The sequence below is a fragment of the Pleuronectes platessa genome, chromosome 14 (assembly GCF_947347685.1).
Source record: "Pleuronectes platessa chromosome 14, fPlePla1.1, whole genome shotgun sequence".
Lineage (NCBI taxonomy): Eukaryota > Metazoa > Chordata > Actinopteri > Pleuronectiformes > Pleuronectidae > Pleuronectes > Pleuronectes platessa.
Genome location: NC_070639.1, coordinates 18,471,757 through 18,494,471, shown reverse-complemented (window position 1 = coordinate 18,494,471; position 22,715 = coordinate 18,471,757). Strand labels below are relative to the sequence as shown.

Below are 22,715 nucleotides of genomic sequence, written 5' to 3'. Positions count from 1 at the left end.
TACTTCTTCTGTTCACCCGACCCTCCACCTTAATGTCCCCCAGGCTCCACTGTGTGATTCAGATGTGCCCCCTCTTTATTAATACATAACCAGTTATTTTTTAACCAGAAGAAAGAGTCCATTGTGAATTTACAGCCAAACCTTGATGAAATGTTGAGGTCTGTAGAGGACCAGACCAATCTAAAAGCAAAGGCATGCTAAGCTACAAAATAAAAAAAGCATTGGGCACAAGTAGAATATAACAAAAATAGAAAATATCAAATAAGTAAGCGACTGGACAGAATTTGACTTGTTGAAGCCTGACTAAGACAAAAGGCTAAGAAGCTCTTATTGTTGAGCAGCAGCTGTAGGTCTACAGTTTGCAGCAGATAATGATGATTCCTAGTGAGCTGGAGAACAACACCGGATGTTGAGATACAAAGTATTGGCAAAGTTAGACAAGACAAAAAGAAAGTTGAAAACACCTGGTTGTTATTGTGGTCCACTGAGGGAGGCCCCCAAACCAGAGGGAATAGGTGCAGAACCTCTTCCATGTACTGTCGGTGGAGCAACCAGGTAACGAAGGAGCTGTCAAGTAGCACATGGCGGAGGGAAGGTGTTGCTCATAAAAATTTGTTCGTCACTCCTCCGCCCCCGCGTCTCTCGGGAAACGAAAAGAGCAACCCAGGACAGGACTAACCTTCCTCATTAGTTTGTCCGGTATCTTTTTGTCCACTGTCCAAATGCCACTGCCCCAGCAGACCCCAGGAGATAGTCACTGCTGCCACAGAGCTCCACAATGGACTTCAGGGTTACTTGCATTCTGCCTTAGCCTCAGCACTGGCTCTGCTTGTGCAAAGTCTATCCATGCAATTGTTTGCAATTTGTAAAGATATATAAACTTTACTGCCGCTTTCAAACATGCATGAATTCCAGATAATCTCCTGAAATTATCCGGAAGGGGCTGTAGGTGAGAACACAAATGTCCGAGTCAGTTGCTCCGGAGTTTGTCCTTCTAGCCCTCGTGGAAAACTCAGTGCTCAAGTGAGACCATGTGATAATACAGCAAGAAAATGTCCAGAGAATTCCCATCGAGCAAACATGTCGATTAACATGCGACGGAAGCAAAACTGAAAGCAAATAAAATACAAATATCTCAGGGTAAAGAATAGGAATCAAAGTTCTACCCAGACAGCACCCCTCACCTGAATGAGACATTCTCCTGTTGTTGTGAACACGTCTGACCCAGACAATCTCCTGCTGCATTCTCTATATTGTCATGCTCATATCTGAAAATGGCTTATGTCTGTTTTGAGGAAATTGTCCATAAATCACAGAGTTGGGAGGTTTGATCCCCACTTTCCACTTTTCCACATGTTCCACTGTCTTTGAGCAGGACACTGAACCCTAAATTGATCCAATGATTCCCCCAGTGGCTTCCTTTCATTTAAACTAGAGTAGTTGGGTAATGCTTTGTTCTGTCAAAGTCTATCAACGACTCCTTGGTTATAACAACGTGCTGGAAGCAGGTTCACTCAACAAAATCCTCCTGTAATCCTGTGCATCCAGCTACACAAGAGCTGGTTGTTTGAAAGCTTTTGTGTAATTTGGTAATTTACTAAAGCCCCAGATGATGAAAGCGTATAGAAAAGAACACAGGACTACAAACAAGCCTCCGTTTAATGTTCCCTGTTCCTTTCAACGTCATTCACCCTGATGCTGGCTAGGAGAGAAACAGCAGCACTTACAATGGCTGCGCTCACCGAGGTTAGCCACCACTGCCTTTTCACACTCTACAAGTGTAACAGGCACGTCCAAACCAAACCCCACCAATCATCAAGGGACACAGCAATAAATAATCAACTTACAAGATTAGGACTCTGGAGGCGACAAAAGCTCTTGATTGAAAAGCACCACAGATAAAAGCACATGCTGAGTGGGATCCATTAGTCCAGCAGGTAATCCACACACGTTTATGAGCTCAGCTGTTGGGTCCTGATTTATGATGTATGAGCAGCTAGGTGCGCTGTCCCACAGCTCAACGCTTTTCTATCTATTAGCTTTTTCTAATGCAAAGCTGAGCATGGTGTGTGTGTGCAAAAAATCTGAATTTGATGAGGTCAGAACTATTTTGTGTTTCACTTGAAGCCACTTGAATCTCAGCCACTAACCCCAACCAAGACTTGACTTACAATAATGAGAACAAGGGGTAACTTGAGTATCTTGCATCTTCGCCTTTAAGGCCAGTCGTTGTAGAATACATTCCCATTGTAACCATTAGCATCATGCACCTTAATGTGTTGCCAAAGAAGACACAACCAAAGCACTAAGCATAGATAGACAGCAGCAGCACAAGTGCTCCACTTGGCAGCCACACCAACAGGCACTTTGACATCTCCACCAAGCAGATCTTTAGGGGCAAACATAACAATGCCTGGAATTATCGTCTACAATGAATCTACTGGTTTCAAACACCTACCAGCATCAGCACCCTCATAGCTTACTGACATTAGCCAGTCTTACAACATCCACCTGAAATTGAGCCAAGGCATCCCATCATGACATTCCATAACTATGAAAGCACCATATATTCAATTCTTTGGTGTTGCAAAGCTAAAAGAAGCGAGCAAACAGCGACACACATGGTGAACAACACATTATATTTTATTATATTATACTGCATTACATTGCATATTGCAATCTGACACTGTTCACTGTTTTGCATTTTGCATTTCACTTTTTACTTCACTTTTTATATCTTTTATATATTTTTATTTAGATATGTTTATGTCTAAATAAATTTTACTTTTGTAAAAATATTAAAAAAAGTGAGTAAATAAGAAGTAAATAGTGAGTTAATCTATATTGTTTCTTTTTATTGCTTTTCTTATGTGTGTTGTATTTATTGTGTTTTTATGTTTCTATGTTCATTGTATGCACCAATAACCAGAGCAAATTCCTTGTAGGTGTAAACCTACTCGGCAATAATTACTTTCTGATTCTGATTCTGATTCTGATTCTGAACTAATTAATGTGCGATGCGATAATCCTTGGGCTCTAATAGCACAGGGAGGTAAACCCTGACTTGTGTTTTCATGTGTGCTTGTGGGCGGCCGACCACTGACATCGGATTGGTCATTGCCTCAAGTTGCAAAAGTCTGACAGGAGCAGGGGAACTTCGAGTACAGACATAACTATTTCCTCCATAAATCTTTCCTAAGTGGCAAGATCAGCAACCCGGCTTTTTAAATACAATTTAAGAGGATCAATAGTAAGAGAAAGAGAGAGCAGAGCAAAACAGCTTTTGAAGATTGTAAAATGTGTGTGGCTTGAGTTTTTTTCCCCGATATTGCTCGGCTGCATGTTGGGTTAAATCGCTCTGAAGGCTCACCATGAAGCTACTGATGGGTTTTTAATTCCTGGTCATTTTTCAGTTTGACGTATTGACAGCCCCAGCAGTGATCAGTTCATTTTTAACTGGGACCATAGAGTGAACATACAGATTGGATGATGAGATAGCTCTCCATGATGACCACCCGAAGCTCTTTACAGTACAATGTATTGATATCCACTAAACATTCATACGGTGCAGTTAAGGGCAGCACTTTTTCTATGAGGGGGTCAGTGTCTGGCCCGAGGACACTTCGGCACGCAGATGGGGAAGACTGGGATCGAACCGCCTCATGTTTAGAGGACAACCGCTCGTCCCCCTCAGCCACAGCCGCCCTCAAGATCATGTATAGACGGGACCTCGATAGTACCATTCTGTTCCACCATCACTACTCTGCACACTCCGTCTCCAAATGACTTCAAAGGCACAAGAACCCTGGAAAGAAGTGGTGACGCCTCTTCCATTTTTAAATATAATCTTTAACTGTGTCATGCTCACTTGAGAATGCACAAAATCAAAGGTCAAAAGGGATTTTAACACATGTGGTTCGCAGATGAAAGGGTTTTGATTTTCAAGTACTGGTGATTATCTGATAATTATGTTCTTCTCATCCCTGCTCTGGCTGAACAATGTCAAAAAGAGGTATAAAACACTTGTATGAGCTAGAGTGGCACAGTCGAGCAGACACCTCCATCAAGACAAAAGAAACATGTTCAATTCTTTCCATCGAGATCCATGAAGGAAAAATATCAAATAAGTGCCCTATTTTGCATCTTGAGGAAAGTGTTACAAGTTTCTGGAGCCAAACATTTAAGCAGGCTGGTTCTTTCCTGGATCATCACTCCACCATGTCTGTTGTGTTCTTCTGCTGACAATTAAACAAACACAAAAAGGAATTGTATTTACTCGAAATGATTACACAACCGAGAGACCATATGAAGTCAGAGAGGCAAACATAATTAAAGATGAGAGCCTTTATGTTCCACCGAACCATATTCACTGTGTCTATAAGTGGCATTCACAGATTTCACAACTGAAACTGAGAACATCAAGCCAGAAGAGCTTATCAACAAACCTCTGACCTGCACTTACAACAAGGGAAAAATTATAAATCTGCCACTCCAATACTGGCTGACAAGATTATTAGAAAAAATTATTCTGTTAATTATTCATGTATCGTATCAGGATTTGTATTTGAAGAAGCAGTAAAACATAAACCACCGAGAACAGTTGACAGTGGAGCAAAAACAAATCTGCTCAAAATTATTGATAGTAATGTAATATGATGTAATATATTCAACAATATGGACACTATTTCCTCAGTGTCCACACAAAAGCACCTGTCTCGTAGGTCTCCTGATGTCTCTCACACACACAAACCACCCACCAAATACACACACAAACACACACACACATACACACACACACACACACCTCCCACACAGAGGAGTGCTGGCGGTGGACAGGAGGGATGTTTCTCCGTAGGACAGGGCCAGAGTGAATGGACCGGACGCCCCAGGCGTTTATAGAATGGAAAATAAATATCTGACTAGCACAGTGGCTGCCAGACAATTCTGTTGAATTTCATGGAAAACACTGCATATACCAGTTGATACCCCAGCATTTGGCAGCAAATACTCGAGTCATGGTGAAATTTAAATGTCTCCTCTAATTATAGATCCAATTTGTGTGTTTTCCTGGGAGCTCTCTCAGGCAGTGTCCCGGGGCATCTCAAATTCAGACAGCGGCTGTACCTAAAGATATACTATGCAATCAGCGTGTAAATAGCATCCATTTTTTTATCAGAAACTGAATATCTGTGGGTGTTTTATGCAAATGTAGAAAAAAAAAAACAATAACATATCATTCCAGTAAAAGGTAAGTATTTAAGCAAAAAGTTATGGCAAAGTCAGAATGGCAGGTGCGTGGGAAGAAAATGATAAACATGTACTCACGCTAAACGGTGTGTGGGATGTGAAGGAACTGGAGTAAAATATTTTTTTTGCAGAAAATGCTGCAGAGTGGACAACTGACCGGCTGAGGACAGCATGACTGACAGCTGAGGCTGACTTACAATTGGTCGACTGCATCTATCAGCGGGACCCTGATACTGAGGCTCCACATCGCGACCATGTCAGTGAAGTCTCCGGCTCCACGCAATGTGAAAAGCAAAAGACATGTCTGGAATATTTGGACTTCACTTTTTGTACAAAGGGAGGAAGTGGAGCCGTGTCATCCATGTTTTTATAGAGTATATCCATTACCCAACCTTGAACCAACTGTTTAATCCATGATGCCGTATATGTTTTTTTAAATTATTGCAGTCAAACATGATACCAGTTAAACATGTGGCAGGAAACTAAAACTTTGAAAAGACATGTCCAATTACAATTGCGAAGCTATGATTGGACAACTGCTCTCCGGTAGACTTAGTTTCTAAAAGGGCCAACTGATCAACAGTGAGTGCTTTTCCCTGAGCTGATATATGAATTATTCATCCTGATTAACAAGCCGATGATCCCATTTTACAAACTGCAGGAAAAAAAAATCATACAGACTACCTCATTAACGGCACACGCATAAAACTGCACACGCATAAACTTCACAGCCAAAGTCCTGCTCCGTTTGACAATGTGGCCATTTTTACCTATTATTTTCATTCTCTCTCTCTCTCTCTCTCTCTCTCTCTCTCTCTCTCTCTCTCTCTCTCTCTCTCTCTCTCTCTCGCTCACTGGACCGTGTGACGAGACGATGAGTTGCGGCGCACTGTAAAATTTGTCTCTGTCAAGCCAGTGACTTCTGGCGGCCGCGGCTCGGGGGGAAACATCTGCTGGTGGGAGTGAGGCCAGGCGTTGGCTCCAGAGCGGTTCAGAGTAAGTGATAAGGGGGCAAGTGTTGGTCGGACAGGGGGGGCTAACCATTACGAATGAGAATATTCCCTCATCCGCGCTGCACCCTTCAGAGACACTTAATAAAGAAGCCACTGTAAGGACGAGAGCTGAAGTGCACCTGCTTAAGAAGAAAGCTTTTTTCAGAAACCACGTTGAGAAGTCAATCGTGAGCTTCCAGGATTTGACTGGCGTAACAAACCGCCAGGGAGAAGTAACCTTGTACCTGCCTGTTGAATAAATAGGTACTAGCATCTTTAAGCCCACACTGCGGACAGATGCACTTCACTCTGAATGGCCAATAAGATCGTATTAACACAAAGCCCGAGTCCGCCCTCAGGATGAATCCGTAAGGGCATTGGCAGCGGCCAGCTCCATTTTCAGAAGCGGGGGTCATTACGGGGCATTACAGCGGGGGCCGTGCAGACCTTGTTAGTGGGCACTTAACCATCTGTACACAAATGTCCACTTGAGCACACTGTAATATTTCCTCACACAGCCGGGCCTCATCTCCATACTGACCTCTGCAAACCAAAGTGTCCTTTCAAGCCCATTCGAGCATAGAGGCTGCGTTCATAAAAAACACTCCCCTCGCTGTAAACGACAAACCCATCGCCGAGATGCTGTCACAAAAATATTCAGAGCTACCGATGCAGCCTCAAAAGCTCCCATCTGTCCACCTCTCCCTCTCTACCTCCAGCCCCCCCCCCCCATCCTCTTGTTACTTAAAAGTCCCCCGTCTTTATGTCAAGGAAAGGGCATGTCTGGCAAGGCGAATGATTTGGTCGGACTGAAGACACCAGAGAGGAAAGAAGAAAAAAAAAAGAGCAGGTCACCCAAGAGTCCCAGCGGCTGATGGGTAATAAACCCTGTCATTGAAATGTGAGTAGAATGCAAAAGGACGCTGGGTATTTATGTGACCGCATGGGCTGCGACACAACCGGGGACTAGAGGAAAAACACATTTCCAAAAGCCTGGAGATGAGTACAAATAATTAAAAAGGCATACAGCTACTGCAATAATAATAAAATGCTGCATATCTGTACAGCAATTGGCATTTAGGAAAAACTGATTCCGTACATTCAACAGCGGCCAGATTATTGCATGTGCATGAAGTCGAAGTATAGATTGCCCCCCCCCCCCCCCCCCCTCCCCCCATCTGCATTCTATTGTATGTGGCCCTGGAAACAATTAAGTCCATGAAGGAGTGACTCCAGGACAATGTGGATGGGTGATGAGGTCAGCCCTGTGCACTCGTTTGTTGCAGCGTGTCAATATGAAAATTGGAATGCGTTATTCTGTTTAAAAGTCTTGGCCCTAAAGAATTCCTGGATGACTTATGCATCAACATGCTGCAATAAACTGCTGCCTTCCATTGTTTTCCTTCTTGGGCTGCATAAGGAATTTGTTTATGTAAAGTCAAAAGTGCGAGCCTCACCTGGTTCTTCAGATCCAGCTTGGGGCACGGCCGCCCCCCGTTGAACGCCTTCTCCCGGAGCCACTTGGAGCGGATCTTCAGCCCGCCGCCACAGGACGCACTGCAGGGCGACCAGGCCGACCAGTTGCTGAGCTTACAGTCCAGGGGACAGGGAATGTGGCAAATCTCCACCATGTAGCCTGGGATTGAATGTTGGCAGACAAGGAGAGGAGAGGGAGGCCTGATTTAAGACTCGGTCAGCAGCTGCAGCGTGGCGCACATTAATAATGTCCGACGGAGGTGCCACCGGCCCGCACACCACCAGACCATGGTCTCGCTCGCCGTGACACACAGAGCTAATTATGTGACTAATGGCCGTCTCACTCCTGCACTGAGCCAACATGGCTGAGTGGAACTGCTCGAGGGGGTTTCCACACTGTACAATGTCTTTTGTTTTCTACTTTTGTTTGTTTGCTGCCTGAGTCAACTTCATCATCATTAAACATAAGACTGCCTTTAGCATTGGAATGAAATTTTGACAACAATGTGGGCACATAAAACAAAACAAAATATGTTTTTGCTTAAAAATTCCTGTAAAACCGCAAACATGTAAACTTCCCTTGTACATAACCAGCTCACTATCAAGCTATCCCTAAAAAAATGAATGATGAATACTCAAGACCTTCCTTTCCAGTCTGGCTTCCAATTTAATTCCATTTAATTATTTGTCGACTTGTTTTACTATATTGTAAATCATTTTAAATTATTTGATCATATTCAGATTATTTTCCTTTTTATGCAATGCATTAATTTTCTACAATTCATTCACTGTGTTGTAGGCTGGTCAATTAAAATGTCTGAATTCACATTTCTGTTGATCCCACCTGAGTCGGTGCAGAGCGTCGGGTTGACCAGGTGTCCCCTCTGGTCCACGCAGGCCACCGCTCTGTAGCGCCGACCTTGGCCACACTCCTTCACCTCCCGCTGGCTCATCCACGCCTGCAGGGACCCAGAGAGCGAAGGGGCAGGGAGGATGCAGGCAGACCAGTTCCCAGAGGGCTGGGACAGGAACTCATCGCAGGGACAAGCCTCTGTCTCCTCCAGAGGATACAGACCCTCATTCGAGCAGTGCTCCTTCTTTTTGCTGCGACCTGCGACAGAGGACGGACAAAACAAGGGGACGTTACTCTCCACTGGGGGGGGGGGGTAAACAGTGCATGAAAAGGGTTTACAGCTAACAATGATCCACGTCGGAGTACAGGCTGAGCTGCTGAATGCAGAGAGAGCTTTATTGGTATAGAGAGTCAAACAAACTATTGTCACTTGGATCAAATAAAATCCCGGCGACCTATATTGTTAATTTATTCATGATCATTCAGACTGCAGTCAAACTCTTGCTAAGACATATTTGTGCACACTTCATTACCGGCTATAAAATGAATGTAAATTGTTAATTTGTATCATTGCGACTGTGGATGACGGAGGCCAAATAAAAGCAGCAGCAGTCTTTGTATTTATTTTTAATGTTGTTGTCTCCATCAGTGTACCACATCTGAATCTCTCTCTCAACTCCATCATAGCACGGCAGCTTTTCTCCCATGCAAGACAACATTATATCCAACATCACAACTATAACCACAGGCTTAGATTTACTTGGCTGAGATCACTCTTGCGATTTCTTGCATAAATCATTGACTCGATCTTGACACCTTGAGGTGTTGGAATAGAATCTGAGTCATTTTCCATTACTCAACCCAACACTGTAAAAAGAAAAAAAAATGGAGCATAGACAGTGTTGCTCTCGCCTACAGTAAAATATGCCTTCAAAAATTACACTTTGAGAGAAGATAAAAAAAGTTGTGTGATGTCATCTTCACTAAATTAAACCTAAGATGGTCCCTTTCATTAGAAACACATGCACTCGTAAAGAGAGTTCTTACATACACTTTAAATACACAAATATTACATAGATCAAAATCGAATCAGATAATCTTGAAGTGCAAGTGACACCGTGACCTTTCATCATCCTCAACAGTTCATTCTTGAGTACAAGTTAATGTTTGTGTCATATGTAATGAAATTCAATATGGTTGTTCACAACCACAAGAGGTCATGCAACCTTGACCTTTGACCTTCAACCCTCAAATTCTAATCAGTTTATCCTTGAGTCCAAGTGATGCTCATTATTTACCTTATTTAAAGAAATTCCCTCAAGGCGTAATGACTGCCACCAACCACTGACTATAGCCGGCACCGGGGCAAAACTAGAATGTTTACAACATTGTCTTCTCACTTTTAAAAGTAACAAGATTGACAGTTCATAAATAACAATAAGAAAACATCCAGTGATTACAATTAAGCAAACCAGCTGAATCTATCTTTCTTATAGTTCTCCTTTTAGTCCTTAGAGAGAATTAATGGAACAAATGAATAGCTTATCAGTCAAAACTGCTCTTTGTCCAGTGGCAACGAGGCACTTTTCCCCGCGTGACGTGCACTCAAAAGGTTCTCTGAATAAACCTGGGGAACGATTAGTGCTATTTGCAAGAATATTCAACTTTCATTTTTGTCCTTATTTTAAAGCCCCTTTAGGAAAGGTGCATGCTTAATGTCTGAGTTATGTTACTACAGCTATAAGCTCTGAAGGTTAGTATTGCATATTGTTTTTTCTATATAATAAATTCAAAAAAACACACACAACTTGTTTATATATCGTACAACAACAATTTTACGTTTGTAATAATATGGAAACCTGCTGCTGGTGCCGTGTTCTCCCGCTGAGGAGAAAACAAAGACAGCTCCCTGACAAATTTCTCCTGATGAACATTTCTGCCATGTTTTTTTCCGTCCATGACGTCTCCCCAGCTCACAGTGGTTGACTTTATTATCAATGATCAATGGGGAATAGGCCGCCTTTGATTCACAGGCGTTGACAATAGTGGAGAAATGGTCGTAGGATGAAAAGCTGCGTAGATACTCACACACTGTTTTATCCTTTGTCACTGAAGTTAAGCTCAAGAGTTATTCTCTGATTTACTGCTATAAATTTCTTATTAGTAAATCAACTTTCTCTCAGTCCACCTCATTTCGTTTTATGACACTAAATCATGTCTTATATATCCCACAATGCAACAAGTAAAACGCTCTTCTGGTTTTGAGGAACCCTCTCTTATGAACCCATGTCTCATGGATTTCCAGGTCAAAGACTGAGACGTCTTTCAATAGAGAAAACTGCACCAAACTGATTTCAGTTACACAAGAATCATTATAATCAATGAACATTAGAATGTCACAGAGAATTGGCAGCAAATGTTTCTCTAGTGATTTTTTTTAATCCTTTAAAATCTAATTGATTCCCCCCACCCCCAAAACCCCAAACCCCAGCCCTAACTCCTTTATTAAATGAAGTTTACAATTATTATTATTTTTTAATTCAAAACTTGAAAAAACCCATTAAGCCTTAATTCCGATTTGACTATTAGAGACAGATTCCCAAATATAATTAGGCATCAAATAATTTGTCCTGTCCATCATATTTGATGAACGCTGACATATTAGCAGGGACACGGAGAGCGTGTGTTCCTCTCGCACACTGTCACTGTTAATATCTGGAAATGTAACAGACACAACCTGTCGAGCCGTCCGTCTGCTCTAAATGTCTTTACCATGATCGTGATTGACTGTCGGCTTCACGAGGAGAATGGGACACGAGATAAGACAGAGTTGCTGTTGCGTTCTAAACAGCCATTTACATCCTGCTGTAATTGAAATGTAAATGTTGCCGTCGCGCCTCCTCTTCATGGACACGTCACATGCAATGAGGGTAATGCATTTCACGAGAGCGCTAACTGAACCCTGGCATGGGGGGGGGATTCCTGTGATGGCTTGTAATGCAGAGAGACAATCCGAGGTATTACTGTTTGGCAGATGAAACACGTCAGACATATCTTCATGTTGCACGGCTCTGCAAAGCTAAATAGTTTGGATTCATTTCCCTCGAAAACGTTTTTTCTTTTCTTTGCGTAATGGAAATACTTTTGTGTCACGGTATTTAGACCTTGAATCCCTGACCAGCGAAAAGGGCTTTATGTTTCTGTTAAGAATTCTTTGAATTTAAAATGAAGCCTGAGCAGTTGAAGGGAGGAATAAACCCATTGAGACCGAAATGAAAAGGAATAACTGGTGATTTGTTCTCTTCATCTCGAGCCAACAGCAAGTGAAACATTTTAACTTGCTCCAAAAATTCGGTTTATGACTAAATATGTGCGTTCAAATCTAATAACAGTCACATCAGCCCGAGTTCTACATGTATTATGGTAAATCCAACACGGATCTCAACAGGTAATTTTACCATTTACCTCCGAGCGCTTTGTGTACTCTACACTCATTGGTCGTGTTCAAATATCACGTATAGAGTACTATCGACAGTTTGCTACAATTAAATAAAATTACATAATGGAATTTACTAGTCATACCCGGGTGAGTCACAGTGAATGTTCTGCGTTTACAGAAATGAGCGAGAGAAATGTTTTTTACCCTGAACGCTCACACAGCCGCAGGCACACTACTGTTTTGATCCAAAGTTAATATTCATCAGAAAATGATTCCTCCCTCTGTTATGTCATATGATGATCGTATGAAGTGAGGACAGAATGAAGTCAGAACATAACCCTAGGCATTGTTACTTTTTTGATATAGTTTTAAAAAAATGATGAAAAATAACAAAGTCATCATAATATCACAGCAACCGATAAGATCATCAGTCGTCCTCATATGAAAATGCATTCTTTGAAACAGTTGGCATTGACCGTTTGACAGAGTGCATATAAAGGAAATGGAATCAAACCACTGATGCTTTTCATTTAATTTTTCATATGTGGGAAGAATAATATGTTTATTTCTTAATCCGAAAGTTACACTGCCAGGATTTCAAAACTTAAATACATAAATAATAATAACACACAACCTATAGAAGGAAAAGCAGATTTATTGATATTGCTTTTGGGCAGCGTTGCTTTTGAAGGTGAGATTTTCTTGTTGCTTGGTTAAAATCAATCCCGCTGGAAACCACAGAGCAGAGCCAGTCCACACTTTGTGAACAAAGCTCGGTTTCGGCTTTAATGAACCGCAGCCCACAGAGAGTGAGGAAATTACTACACAATTACCATAATTAAAGTGAAACACCTTGTTTGTGAACTTTAAAATAACAGACTTTCTTGACCTGGACCGAATGGAGGGAGAGCGAGGCATGGACTCACACACACACACAGAAACACACACACACAGACACACACACACACACGGGATGCCTGGTGGTGAAAACATTGAGTTTTTTTTATTTATTTACTAATCCTGCTAAACGTGTGCACTTGTGTATTTGTTTCCTGGATCCCGGGCGTCCTCCGCCTCCCGTGTGCCAAGTGACAGCTGCTCCTGAAGTGGGTCTGATTGCAAACATTCCTCACAGAGTGTGAACTCACTGCTGTCGCACGGCAATTCACCGACAATCTGTTCACTCCACTCCTCTGCTGGTGGTTGATTGAAGAGTGCGAGCGCAACATCGCTTAACTTTGACAACTACATTACTTGTAACGGCGCCGCATTGGCACACAGGCGAGAAATCTGCATCGGGATCTTTAATATTCAACCTGCTCTAACTGCACGGCATCAATTTTTCAAAATGATCTCTCGCTACTATTTATGTGATGATGCTCCATTACCAGTCATAATGCTGTGCGTTCTTTTTTGTCCTTATAAAGCCAAGGTTTTAGTTTTCACATCTGTCAGTATGTCTGCTAACGTCCATGTATCATTAGAAGACTGTCCTCGTAGACACTGTAACTGATAGGACATGAGCTGAGAAACTAAAAATGGACGCTGACCTTGAGGAGAGGCGGAGACGAGGAGATCTACCGCTACCCTCATACCACAGTTCCCATATAAAACAATACCTGCCCTGTGGTTGTATGACTCCGCCAACTGGTTCAGTTTCAGTCTACAGACAGTTTGTTTCTAGACTCACATGGTCCCCTTGAGATTTGACCTCTGAAATGTTTTAATCTAAGAGACAACTTGTCAAAGTTTAAACAAATTCACAAAAGACAGACTTAAGAGAAGAGGCCAAAACTTTTGTTGTGAAGTCCCCATGACCTTTGACCAGCACTAATCAGGTCATCATTGAGTCCAAATAAAGGTTTGTGCCAGATAGTTGTTCCTGGTTTATCTACTTCACAAGAACTTCAGGTCACCAGGGTCTTGATCTTTGATTTTTAACCACCAAATTTTAATGCTTCTGATAAAAGACCTCAAAAGATAGATAGACAATAGATAGTTGATCACCTCTCTAGTGAAATGTCCCCATGAACCTTTATTTCCTCCACTTTCCTCCACAGACTGGGACAAATTAACATGATGGCTGATCTAAAAGCACTGCTGCTGCTGAGTCACGTTTTATTTGACCTTTGATGTTATTAGCTGATCATTACATTTGCATTTTGATATTTGTCGATTGACTGAACAGGCTGAATCGATCCGTGCATGTTTCTGTCTGGAACCTGGTTTTTAGAGGGTGTTTTTCCGACTGTGAGACACAAAGAAGCGAGTTAACTGTCGTTTCAGTCAGTTTTACTGCGGGAGCGTGAAGCAGCGCAGAGGAGACGACTGACTGAAAATTGGACTTGAAACTGTTTTCAAGGACATAATGAAAGAGACAATTGTTCCCACAGTGAAAGAGGTCTCAAAACATTCACGCCGTGCATTGTGTGCCAGTACGGTTGACACGGTTGATAACTTATCTTATTAGATTTAATGTTTCGAGTGTTATTTTGCAGTATTTCTTAAGTTGCAATGTCTATAGCTCACAATACACACAAATCTGTATTCCAGGAACATCTGAGTCATTAAAGGAAAAAAGTCCTTCTATTCTAGTGCTGCACACCTGCCCTGAAATATAATGCCTGATATTAAATCCATGCACTGTGAGATATGTGTGCAATAAATCCCACAGAAATCTTCTCCCTACACCTTCCATGTGCAGTTGGTATCATGCTTTTTCCCAGTTGATGATTGATTCAATCAATCAATCAATCAATCAATCAATCTTCAGGTATATAGCATAAGTAATAGAATAAAATGTGACGTAAATTAAACCAAATTCAAGATAAAACAAAAATATCCTTTGAGAGCAGAGACACGACTGAATCGTGACTTTTTAAAAGACACATAAAGGACACAAAAGATAAAACTGATTCATACAGTACAATAAATATTAAGATTAAAAATCAGCTAATGGGAGGAAGGAAGAATACTTCAGTATTTCTATAAACGTTCAGGCAGAATTATCACACATTAGGTTGTTAAAGGCTTCCTCTGACAAAGAAGAGAAACTGCCCAATTCCAAACAGCTCAGTAACAAAGCCGCACAGTGCAGCTGAACCATTCGTCTGCAGTTAAGCTCTTACAGAGACACACAAACTCTGCCCAGGGATCTGTGCAAGGAATAATTCACAGAACTTAACATGTCGACGGCCGCACGACACTCAACATGCGGCTTGAGAGGGAAATTAGCCTTGATTCAATAGTTGCGGATAAAGCAACAGGAAAATGTTTATCCTCTCACCGCCTGTACATTTTCCACCCAAGGCATTTCGTCAGATTCAGCAGTGTTTAATGAAATGTTTATCACGCCACCACCGTTAAGTCATTAGCACATCAGTGTGGAGACTCCGGTCTAATTACATTCAATAAATAAAATAGAAAAGTGGCATCTTCTCTGCTGCTTTGGAGTAAACGCACTTCTTGAGATACTAATGTGTGTTTGTTGCTGAAAATTAAAAAGAGGCTCATCTGCACTTAGTATTTATATCAACACATACATCAGTTAAAGACTATAAATTATTTTCTTTGCAGCACTTTTAAAGATGCAGCACATCTGCCAGTGATCATTTAGGTTCATTGTAGGAGGCAGTCCCAGCATGCACCATTCAACCAGGCGTGCTGGTAGAGCAACATGCACTTCTATAACTGAGCCAATTATCTGAGCTGCATATACTTTGTGGTGGTATAACGCGGTCAAGTGTATCTCTCGGGCCTGCCTGCCCATTAGGGGATCATCGGGTTGATTTCAGGTCTGATGTAGTCCTCCGCATGGTCGCTGGGGCGTCTCGGAGTTGAGTCTGATCTGAACAGATTATATGGCCGAATGATCCAGTTTGATATTTACGAATCGAAATCTGGACGAAAAGAACAACGAGTGAGAAGGAGCTGAACAGGAAGTGTCACCAACCGGATGTTGTGTATTAACTTACCCTTTGAAATCAGCTTTAATGAATTGTCAGATCTATGCTGAGCTTTCTTTTGTGTGACTTTCTTTTATTCCCCTCTTAAATGAACTGATTACCGTTTCTCCTGTTCTGATTGCTGTTCTTTTAAACCCCATTCTTCTTCTGTCTGTGAAGTGCCTCGTGACTTTGTTAAAGAATCATCTAAAATGGCTGCCTGCGGTTTGGAATAAGACTTTTGCTTCCCTTTAACAGGTGGAAGGAAGAGAAAAGAAAAGAAGGACAGCGAGTAGCAGAGAGTACGAGTTTACAAGTTTTACAAGTTTACTCTGAAGTCACATCTGATTGTTTCTGAGACTCTGTTCAGAAAGTCCTTTGTCCTCTGACTCCTCCAGTGCACCAGGCATACGGAGAGGGACTAGACGCAATCTGCTTTTCATTAGCATGTCCTTGCTATGGTCAGTCTCCGACTTTACTTGTGTGAATGTGGGAGAAAGATAATAGTGAGAGTGAAGAAAGGAATCGGATGCTGAGTGTGGGCAGCGTGGGGCCCTGCAGCCTCATCCGAGTCAGCAGCTCACAGAATCTGCATGTCTTTAGACTGCGGGAGGGAACATGTGAGGGCTGCAGCCGTCCTGTGGACTCCAGAATGATGTTGCTTTAAAGAGACACCGCTAACTTCTTCACCACTGGTACTTCAAGCTGTGGCTGATAAGAACCGATCAGGAAGCGTCTCTATTTTTTTGCTTCTCCATGCTTTAACGCAGCTGCAGAGTTTTCAAACCACAATGGGGCCAACTTTGTTTCCAAACCTCTCTGTCACAGGCGCTTCTAAGACATTTAAAGTTAGAGGCAGAGCATTACGCCTGTTTTTGGTGTGTGTGTTTGTGTGTTTGTTTGTGTGCGTTTGTGTGTGTGTGTGTAGGAGAGGGGGCAGAGCGCTGAGACGTGGCTGCTCGTTTTATGTCTTTCTCCTTTCAAGTCCTCAGTTTGTAAACAACTTGCCATTACGGGAAATACGTGCATGATATGAGGCAGGTTGTTTAATTATGAACACACAAAAATGATATATGCAGCACTCAGCGAACACCTGTCAGAATGTGCAAGCTGGACAATAACAGTCTTGGTGTTGTGTATTTTCTTTCATCCCTATCCACACTGGATATTTCCCTTCTTCCACTGAGTTTGTGGCTCTCATCCACAAACTGTGTTTTATAAAACTAAGACTTTAACAAAAAACTCTGATTTCCATATCCGTGTGTTCAGGTAAAAGTGAGAGTTTGGGAATTGGATATCACAGATGACTTTGCACTGCTCGGTCTAATTGCAAATTTGCAGCTACCTTTAGCATCACTGCACCAAATTACCCACAATCGCAGGCATCCGCCAAATATGGCTTGGACGATAGTGTTCTTCTATGGTATATGACGGACTGTAGGCTCTATCGCCACCTACTAGCCCGACATGCTTGTTTGCGTGTTTGTCGATGTTTTTGTGTTCTTCTCTCGATAGACATATTTGAGAAAATATCAAATCTCAAAAATATCCACAGTAGCGTAGATAAGGCTTGAGTAACAGGACTGTTGTTCATAACATTCACAATACTTGGCAGCGGCTCTCTGGATGAATTTATCTGTAACACCCGTAACTTCTCCCATCCCACTGACACGCTCACTTACTATAAAGAGTAATATATCTCTGGGTGGCTTATCTGAGCCGAGGCCTTGGTAAACTGCCAACTTCTTAACCCTGCGACAGAGTAAACCCACCATGGGCTCGCTCTCCATCAGAGTGGCTGACAGAGAATTTTAAGCGTCGGCATAAAAGAGCTGAAATACTGACTTATTATGACCATTACAACGCAGGGAGCGCGAGCCCTCTCAGAGAAATCCACCACTGAGCCCAGGCTGATGCCATGTCTTGGATTCGAGGAGCATTATAGAGGGAGACAGGGTGTGTTTACTACAACCCCTCTGGCACCGGATCAAATACTCGAGACGGACAGCATTCTGCCTGGTCTGCATCCACAGCATGTAATTCTATATGTTTGCCATCTGCACTGAAATAACTACTTCGATTACAAGCAGCAACAGACCTAATTTAGACCAACCAGAGTGCTCCAGGGACGGAGGGAAGTTACAGTATCAGAGAGTACAGTGAGACCATTGGGCTGGACTGGGCCGAGGTACGTTTTTCCCACACAGGGGTGTTTCAGCGCTTGAAGAATATGCTGCTAATGCAACAATACTGAAGATTATATATTTTTCCAATCAATGTGCAAATGAAAAAGAGGACACTGAAGATTTAAAGCATTGCCTCGCGCAATTTCTGTGTGCACGGAAGCGGCGCCTCTTACCTGTGAGGGAGCGCTGGCGACTGGTGGAGGTGCCACATCCTGTGCATTCCGAGTACTGGGACCATGCACTTAGAGTGCAGTCATCCTTGCAAGCCACCCGACACTCTCTGAACTGAGGGGGCAAGGGGCCAGCCCATCGCAGGCACTCCGTCATATTGGCTGAGTCATCGCTCTCCCCGACACAACTGACTCCTGGAAACACAGAGGGGGGGGGAATGTCATTTCATTTATACAAACAAAGCACCCATAACAAATGACACCCCACCAAGTTGACTTTCACTCATGCATGCATCTGTATGGTGATTTAAGCTTTCACTTTCATATTCAGTTGATTGTTTGGTTGACAATGGCGCGGAGATGTTTCTACAGTCCAGTCAGAGCATAATGAAGAATATCCCTGCACTGCTTTAATGTTAAGATCTATCGAAATGCTAATTCAACCTTCAAGCACAAACACTTCTATCACACTTCTTAAGATAAGTGTGATTTATTGAATGGAACAAGGCATTTATAATAACAGATCAACATCAAAGTGAAGTACTTTAGAGAGAATGATGTATACACCAACTAATCAAAGTGCTGGTATCAGATTACAGAGGAATAGAGACGTCACAATGCAGTACTATAACGGTTACGTGTGGTTATGTGTGTAGGAATAAGTATGTAGAATACACAGATGGGTTAACTGGTCTGATGCAGCAGTCAATTCACTGGGAGCAGACTTCCAGTCACAGCAAGGCTACATTTGATAACTTTGGAAAATACCCCCGAACAAGTTTCTTTGGAAATTGTTTCCATATCTCCTACGGCGAAATTGAAACTGTCAGAGAAGTGAGGTGGCTCTTTGTCAGGAAAGGTAGATGAAGTCAAGGGGGCGAGGGGGGAAAGAGTAGAGACTGAATATAAGTTGTTCTTATATAAAAAAAAAACTGTATCGTGATTTTCCCTTTCATTTTGAGGCGTATGGTGCATTTATCAGACCAAACAGCAACAGCATCTACCTTCTAATTCAACAAACGTCTGTCTCTCTGTCTGCCTGTGGAATGCATCGTTCATCATTTTGACTTCACACTTGCTTAGTTTATTCTTTTTATCAAATGTGTCATATTCGGTTGCATTTTTGGCAATAATATTATAATGAGAATAAACAGGGAAGTAGCACTCTGTAGCACTCAGTGGGGGTGATCTGTGTCAGTCAGACTAAACATAGCACAGGTGCTGATCTCCATCATAAACATTCACACAAAAACTTTGGCAATTTGTCTTCAAAGTAAAAACACAATGTTTGTTTGTTGCTGTAATGCTTTATATCCAGCTAAATTAACAAGCTTAAAATCATTTAAATCATTTAAATGTATATAAACCACATACGTGAACAGTAATAAAGCGAATTCAGTTGAATTTTATGAAAAACATTGACTATAAATTCTTCATTGCCGATAAACCAGGATGATGCAGTCTTTTTAACTTCACTCTGCACCATAGACCATAAAAAGCTCTGCACACAACTAACTGAATAATTCTGAAGCAGCTCCGGAGGATCACCACAGACCATGAAACAGGCAACACTCCAAACAGGCAGGTTCAGAACAGACACAGCAGTAGTTCATCAAATGTTAAAGTGCAGTGCAAGTACAAGTTATTGGCTTTTCGTCAAAAAGCAAATGGGGTTATGCTCGACAAACAGTTGAATGGATTATTTCAATGCATAAAAGAGACTTTATGCATTGTTCAATATCCTGGTAAACAAAACCAGCTCCGCAAATAAAGTCGAAGTTAATGTCATAATAAAATACATATGTGAAAGCACATTACACCAGTGTCACAGGAACCCTCATTACTATGCAAACACATGCAGAAGGTTGAAAACAAATTGTGTCATTAACTCTACAGGGCGAAGCTGTGAAAAAAAAAATCAACAGATCCAAAAGGGATCTGCATTGCACTGCAAGAATAAGTCTGGTTCAGCCCAAGCTAGGAAGGAACGCATATGAATGAGGATTAAAAAAAAAGGTTATTAATGCAGCTTGAATTAATTAAAGACAATAAATAAAAAGTATAATTAGAACCAAACAAGGACGTGTGAGGACACGTCTCTGCCGTGTGAGGAGAAGGGAGGAGAAGAGCTTTGTCAGAGGAGACAGGAGCGGAGCTAAATCCTTTTTTTAATTCTTTATTAATAGACATTTTTCAAATTTTAACTACAGTCTGCAAAAAAAATATGAGAAAACGAAAATCAAGAACAAAGTACAGGAGAACAGACAAATATGACGTGATGGGATCGACTGGAGGTTAAGGCAAGCCTGCCAAATCTAAAACCGGGTACAACTCGTGATTTCTACAATAATGAAGAGTGATCTGTTTTACTGGCTTAATACACATCTAAATCAATTCTTTTAAATCAGCTATTGTGCCCGATAGTTATTTCTTTCAACAAAAAGCCCAAAATGAAGATAAAGACTTTTAATTGCTAAGTCGAAATCTAACATATTTGCTTTTAAAAGTTTAAATGATAAGCGACAATTAAACATAACCCAACTCCAATAATTTAACACTGAATAACAGTTTCAGGGCCAAATACCACAAAATATTCCAGCTCAAATCTTGTCATAAATTATTTCCCCGCGGCTGGGGGTCACTGACGCCCACTCTGTCGGCTGATGTATCACATGGGGTTAAGCAACCAGTCACTGAACATTAACTGTGTCATTTCCCTCCCTTTACTGCACGTGGTGTCAGAATTGTTGTTGTTGTGTTGACTAGCTGCTAGCTAACTGTAAGTTAACGCTAGGTGCTGCCAGAGCCACATAGAGAGTGTGTTGCAAACAGAGAAGTGCTGTGTATTGTACATATTGATATGATCAGTCAGGTCCGACTCCTCATAGGAACCCAGAGTTTGGTACCCAACCCTCGACAGCAGCACCTGCACACTACACAACCACCCCCGGATACATTGTCCTGTTGTTCACACTGGGATGTAAGTCTAAGCCATGTTGCTGGTGAAGGAAACTTCCTCCTCCTCCAACGCCTCTGTGAGGATTCACTGATCCACCAACAGGCCTATCATCCGTTTTATCGATTTCTATTTGACTTTTAAATTTTCGCCCTCTGACAAAAACAGTTGTGTTTCTACTCTGTGAGAATGTGTGGGAGGGTCATTTACATACAAGGGCTTTACAAAGGCAGCGCGAAAGAGATGATGGTTATTATTAATGCGCCTTTATGTAACAGCGATGGGGGATCACAGCGAGAACACAATATTTCACTCGGCAACGTTTAGGTTAAACACGGACGATATTATAACAGATGTTATCGGGGCCTTTTAAGGTGAATCTTATTTTTCATTTTAACAAAGCTGTTTTAAAAAAACAACTCGTAACGAACACATGCTGCAGTGTTAGTCCAATTAGCAGCACAGTGGGGACAATGAAATGTCCCTGTTGGCATTTAGTTCTGTCCATTTACCACGAATAGCCCTCTGTCTTCACCCAGCCCACTCCACCGGTGACAACCCCATTCTGTCAGCGCCGGCGTCTTTTATTAGCCGAGCTCAGCACAGCCAGCACTGACATTCGGATTTTTTAACTCGCAGCCAGACACTCTTAACATAATTATTCCAGCCCCTGGTTGGCCGTGTCTATTTGTGTGGCCTTTCACATCATCTCCTCTCACAAAGCGGTAACAACTTTTGTCACGGTGTCTCAGCGACTGACAGGGATCATCTTTAATTATACAGCTGCTTGGAAAGGTGAACATCTTGGAGGCTGAGAGGACACACTTTGAATAGGCCTGCCACACACAGGTTTAAAAAAAAAAAAAAAGTATCCTTCACCGGTAAGAACTCTAAGATATTTTTTAAATATCGTAATCGAGTTTCCTTTCAATAGTTATAAATCCAGCTCAGATCATGTTATATTATTATTCCTCTATGTGATGCCCTATGAAGAGTAATGAAGATAGGCCTCAGCGTGGCCATTAAGTCACATTTTTTCATCAAAAATGATAATCAGCGTGACACATTTTCTATTGAATAATTTCTCAGTACAGTTCCAGTGCTACTCAGGGACGGATACAACACACCCAGATGGTTATGAGCCACAAGTAGAGCGAGTAAAGACACAATGTTCTGCAGTCAGGCTGGAATCCATTAGCTCAACTTCACACATGTTCCAGAGGCTCTGCACACAGAGACATATCCCTCATGGCAAGGTTCAGGATTCATCTTCTAAAATTCATCCGTTCAAATGTCAGTGGTGGAGAAACGTACTCAAACATTTGACCGAAGTAAAATTACAAATAAATAGACCATTATTATAGATAATAGGAGAAGATGGTGAATACCCCTTGCACGTTTCAAGGTCATCCACATCAGTTCAGCTGCCACAAACCAGCAGATGTTAGAGAT

At 41.9% G+C, this 22,715-nt stretch overlaps 1 protein-coding gene across 1 annotated transcript in view; it reads right to left on the bottom strand.

Annotated features, from left to right (window-relative positions):
- thsd7ba (thrombospondin, type I, domain containing 7Ba) overlaps positions 1-22,715 on the bottom strand; it is a 132,266-nt gene that overhangs the window by 30,389 nt on the left and 79,162 nt on the right. The window contains exons 12-14 of the mRNA XM_053439976.1: positions 18,311-18,502; positions 8,560-8,826; positions 7,697-7,875 (exon numbers count right to left, since the gene is read on the bottom strand). Of these exons, the coding sequence (XP_053295951.1) occupies positions 7,697-7,875; positions 8,560-8,826; positions 18,311-18,502 (638 nt within the window). The remainder of the gene's footprint in view (positions 1-7,696; positions 7,876-8,559; positions 8,827-18,310; positions 18,503-22,715) is intronic.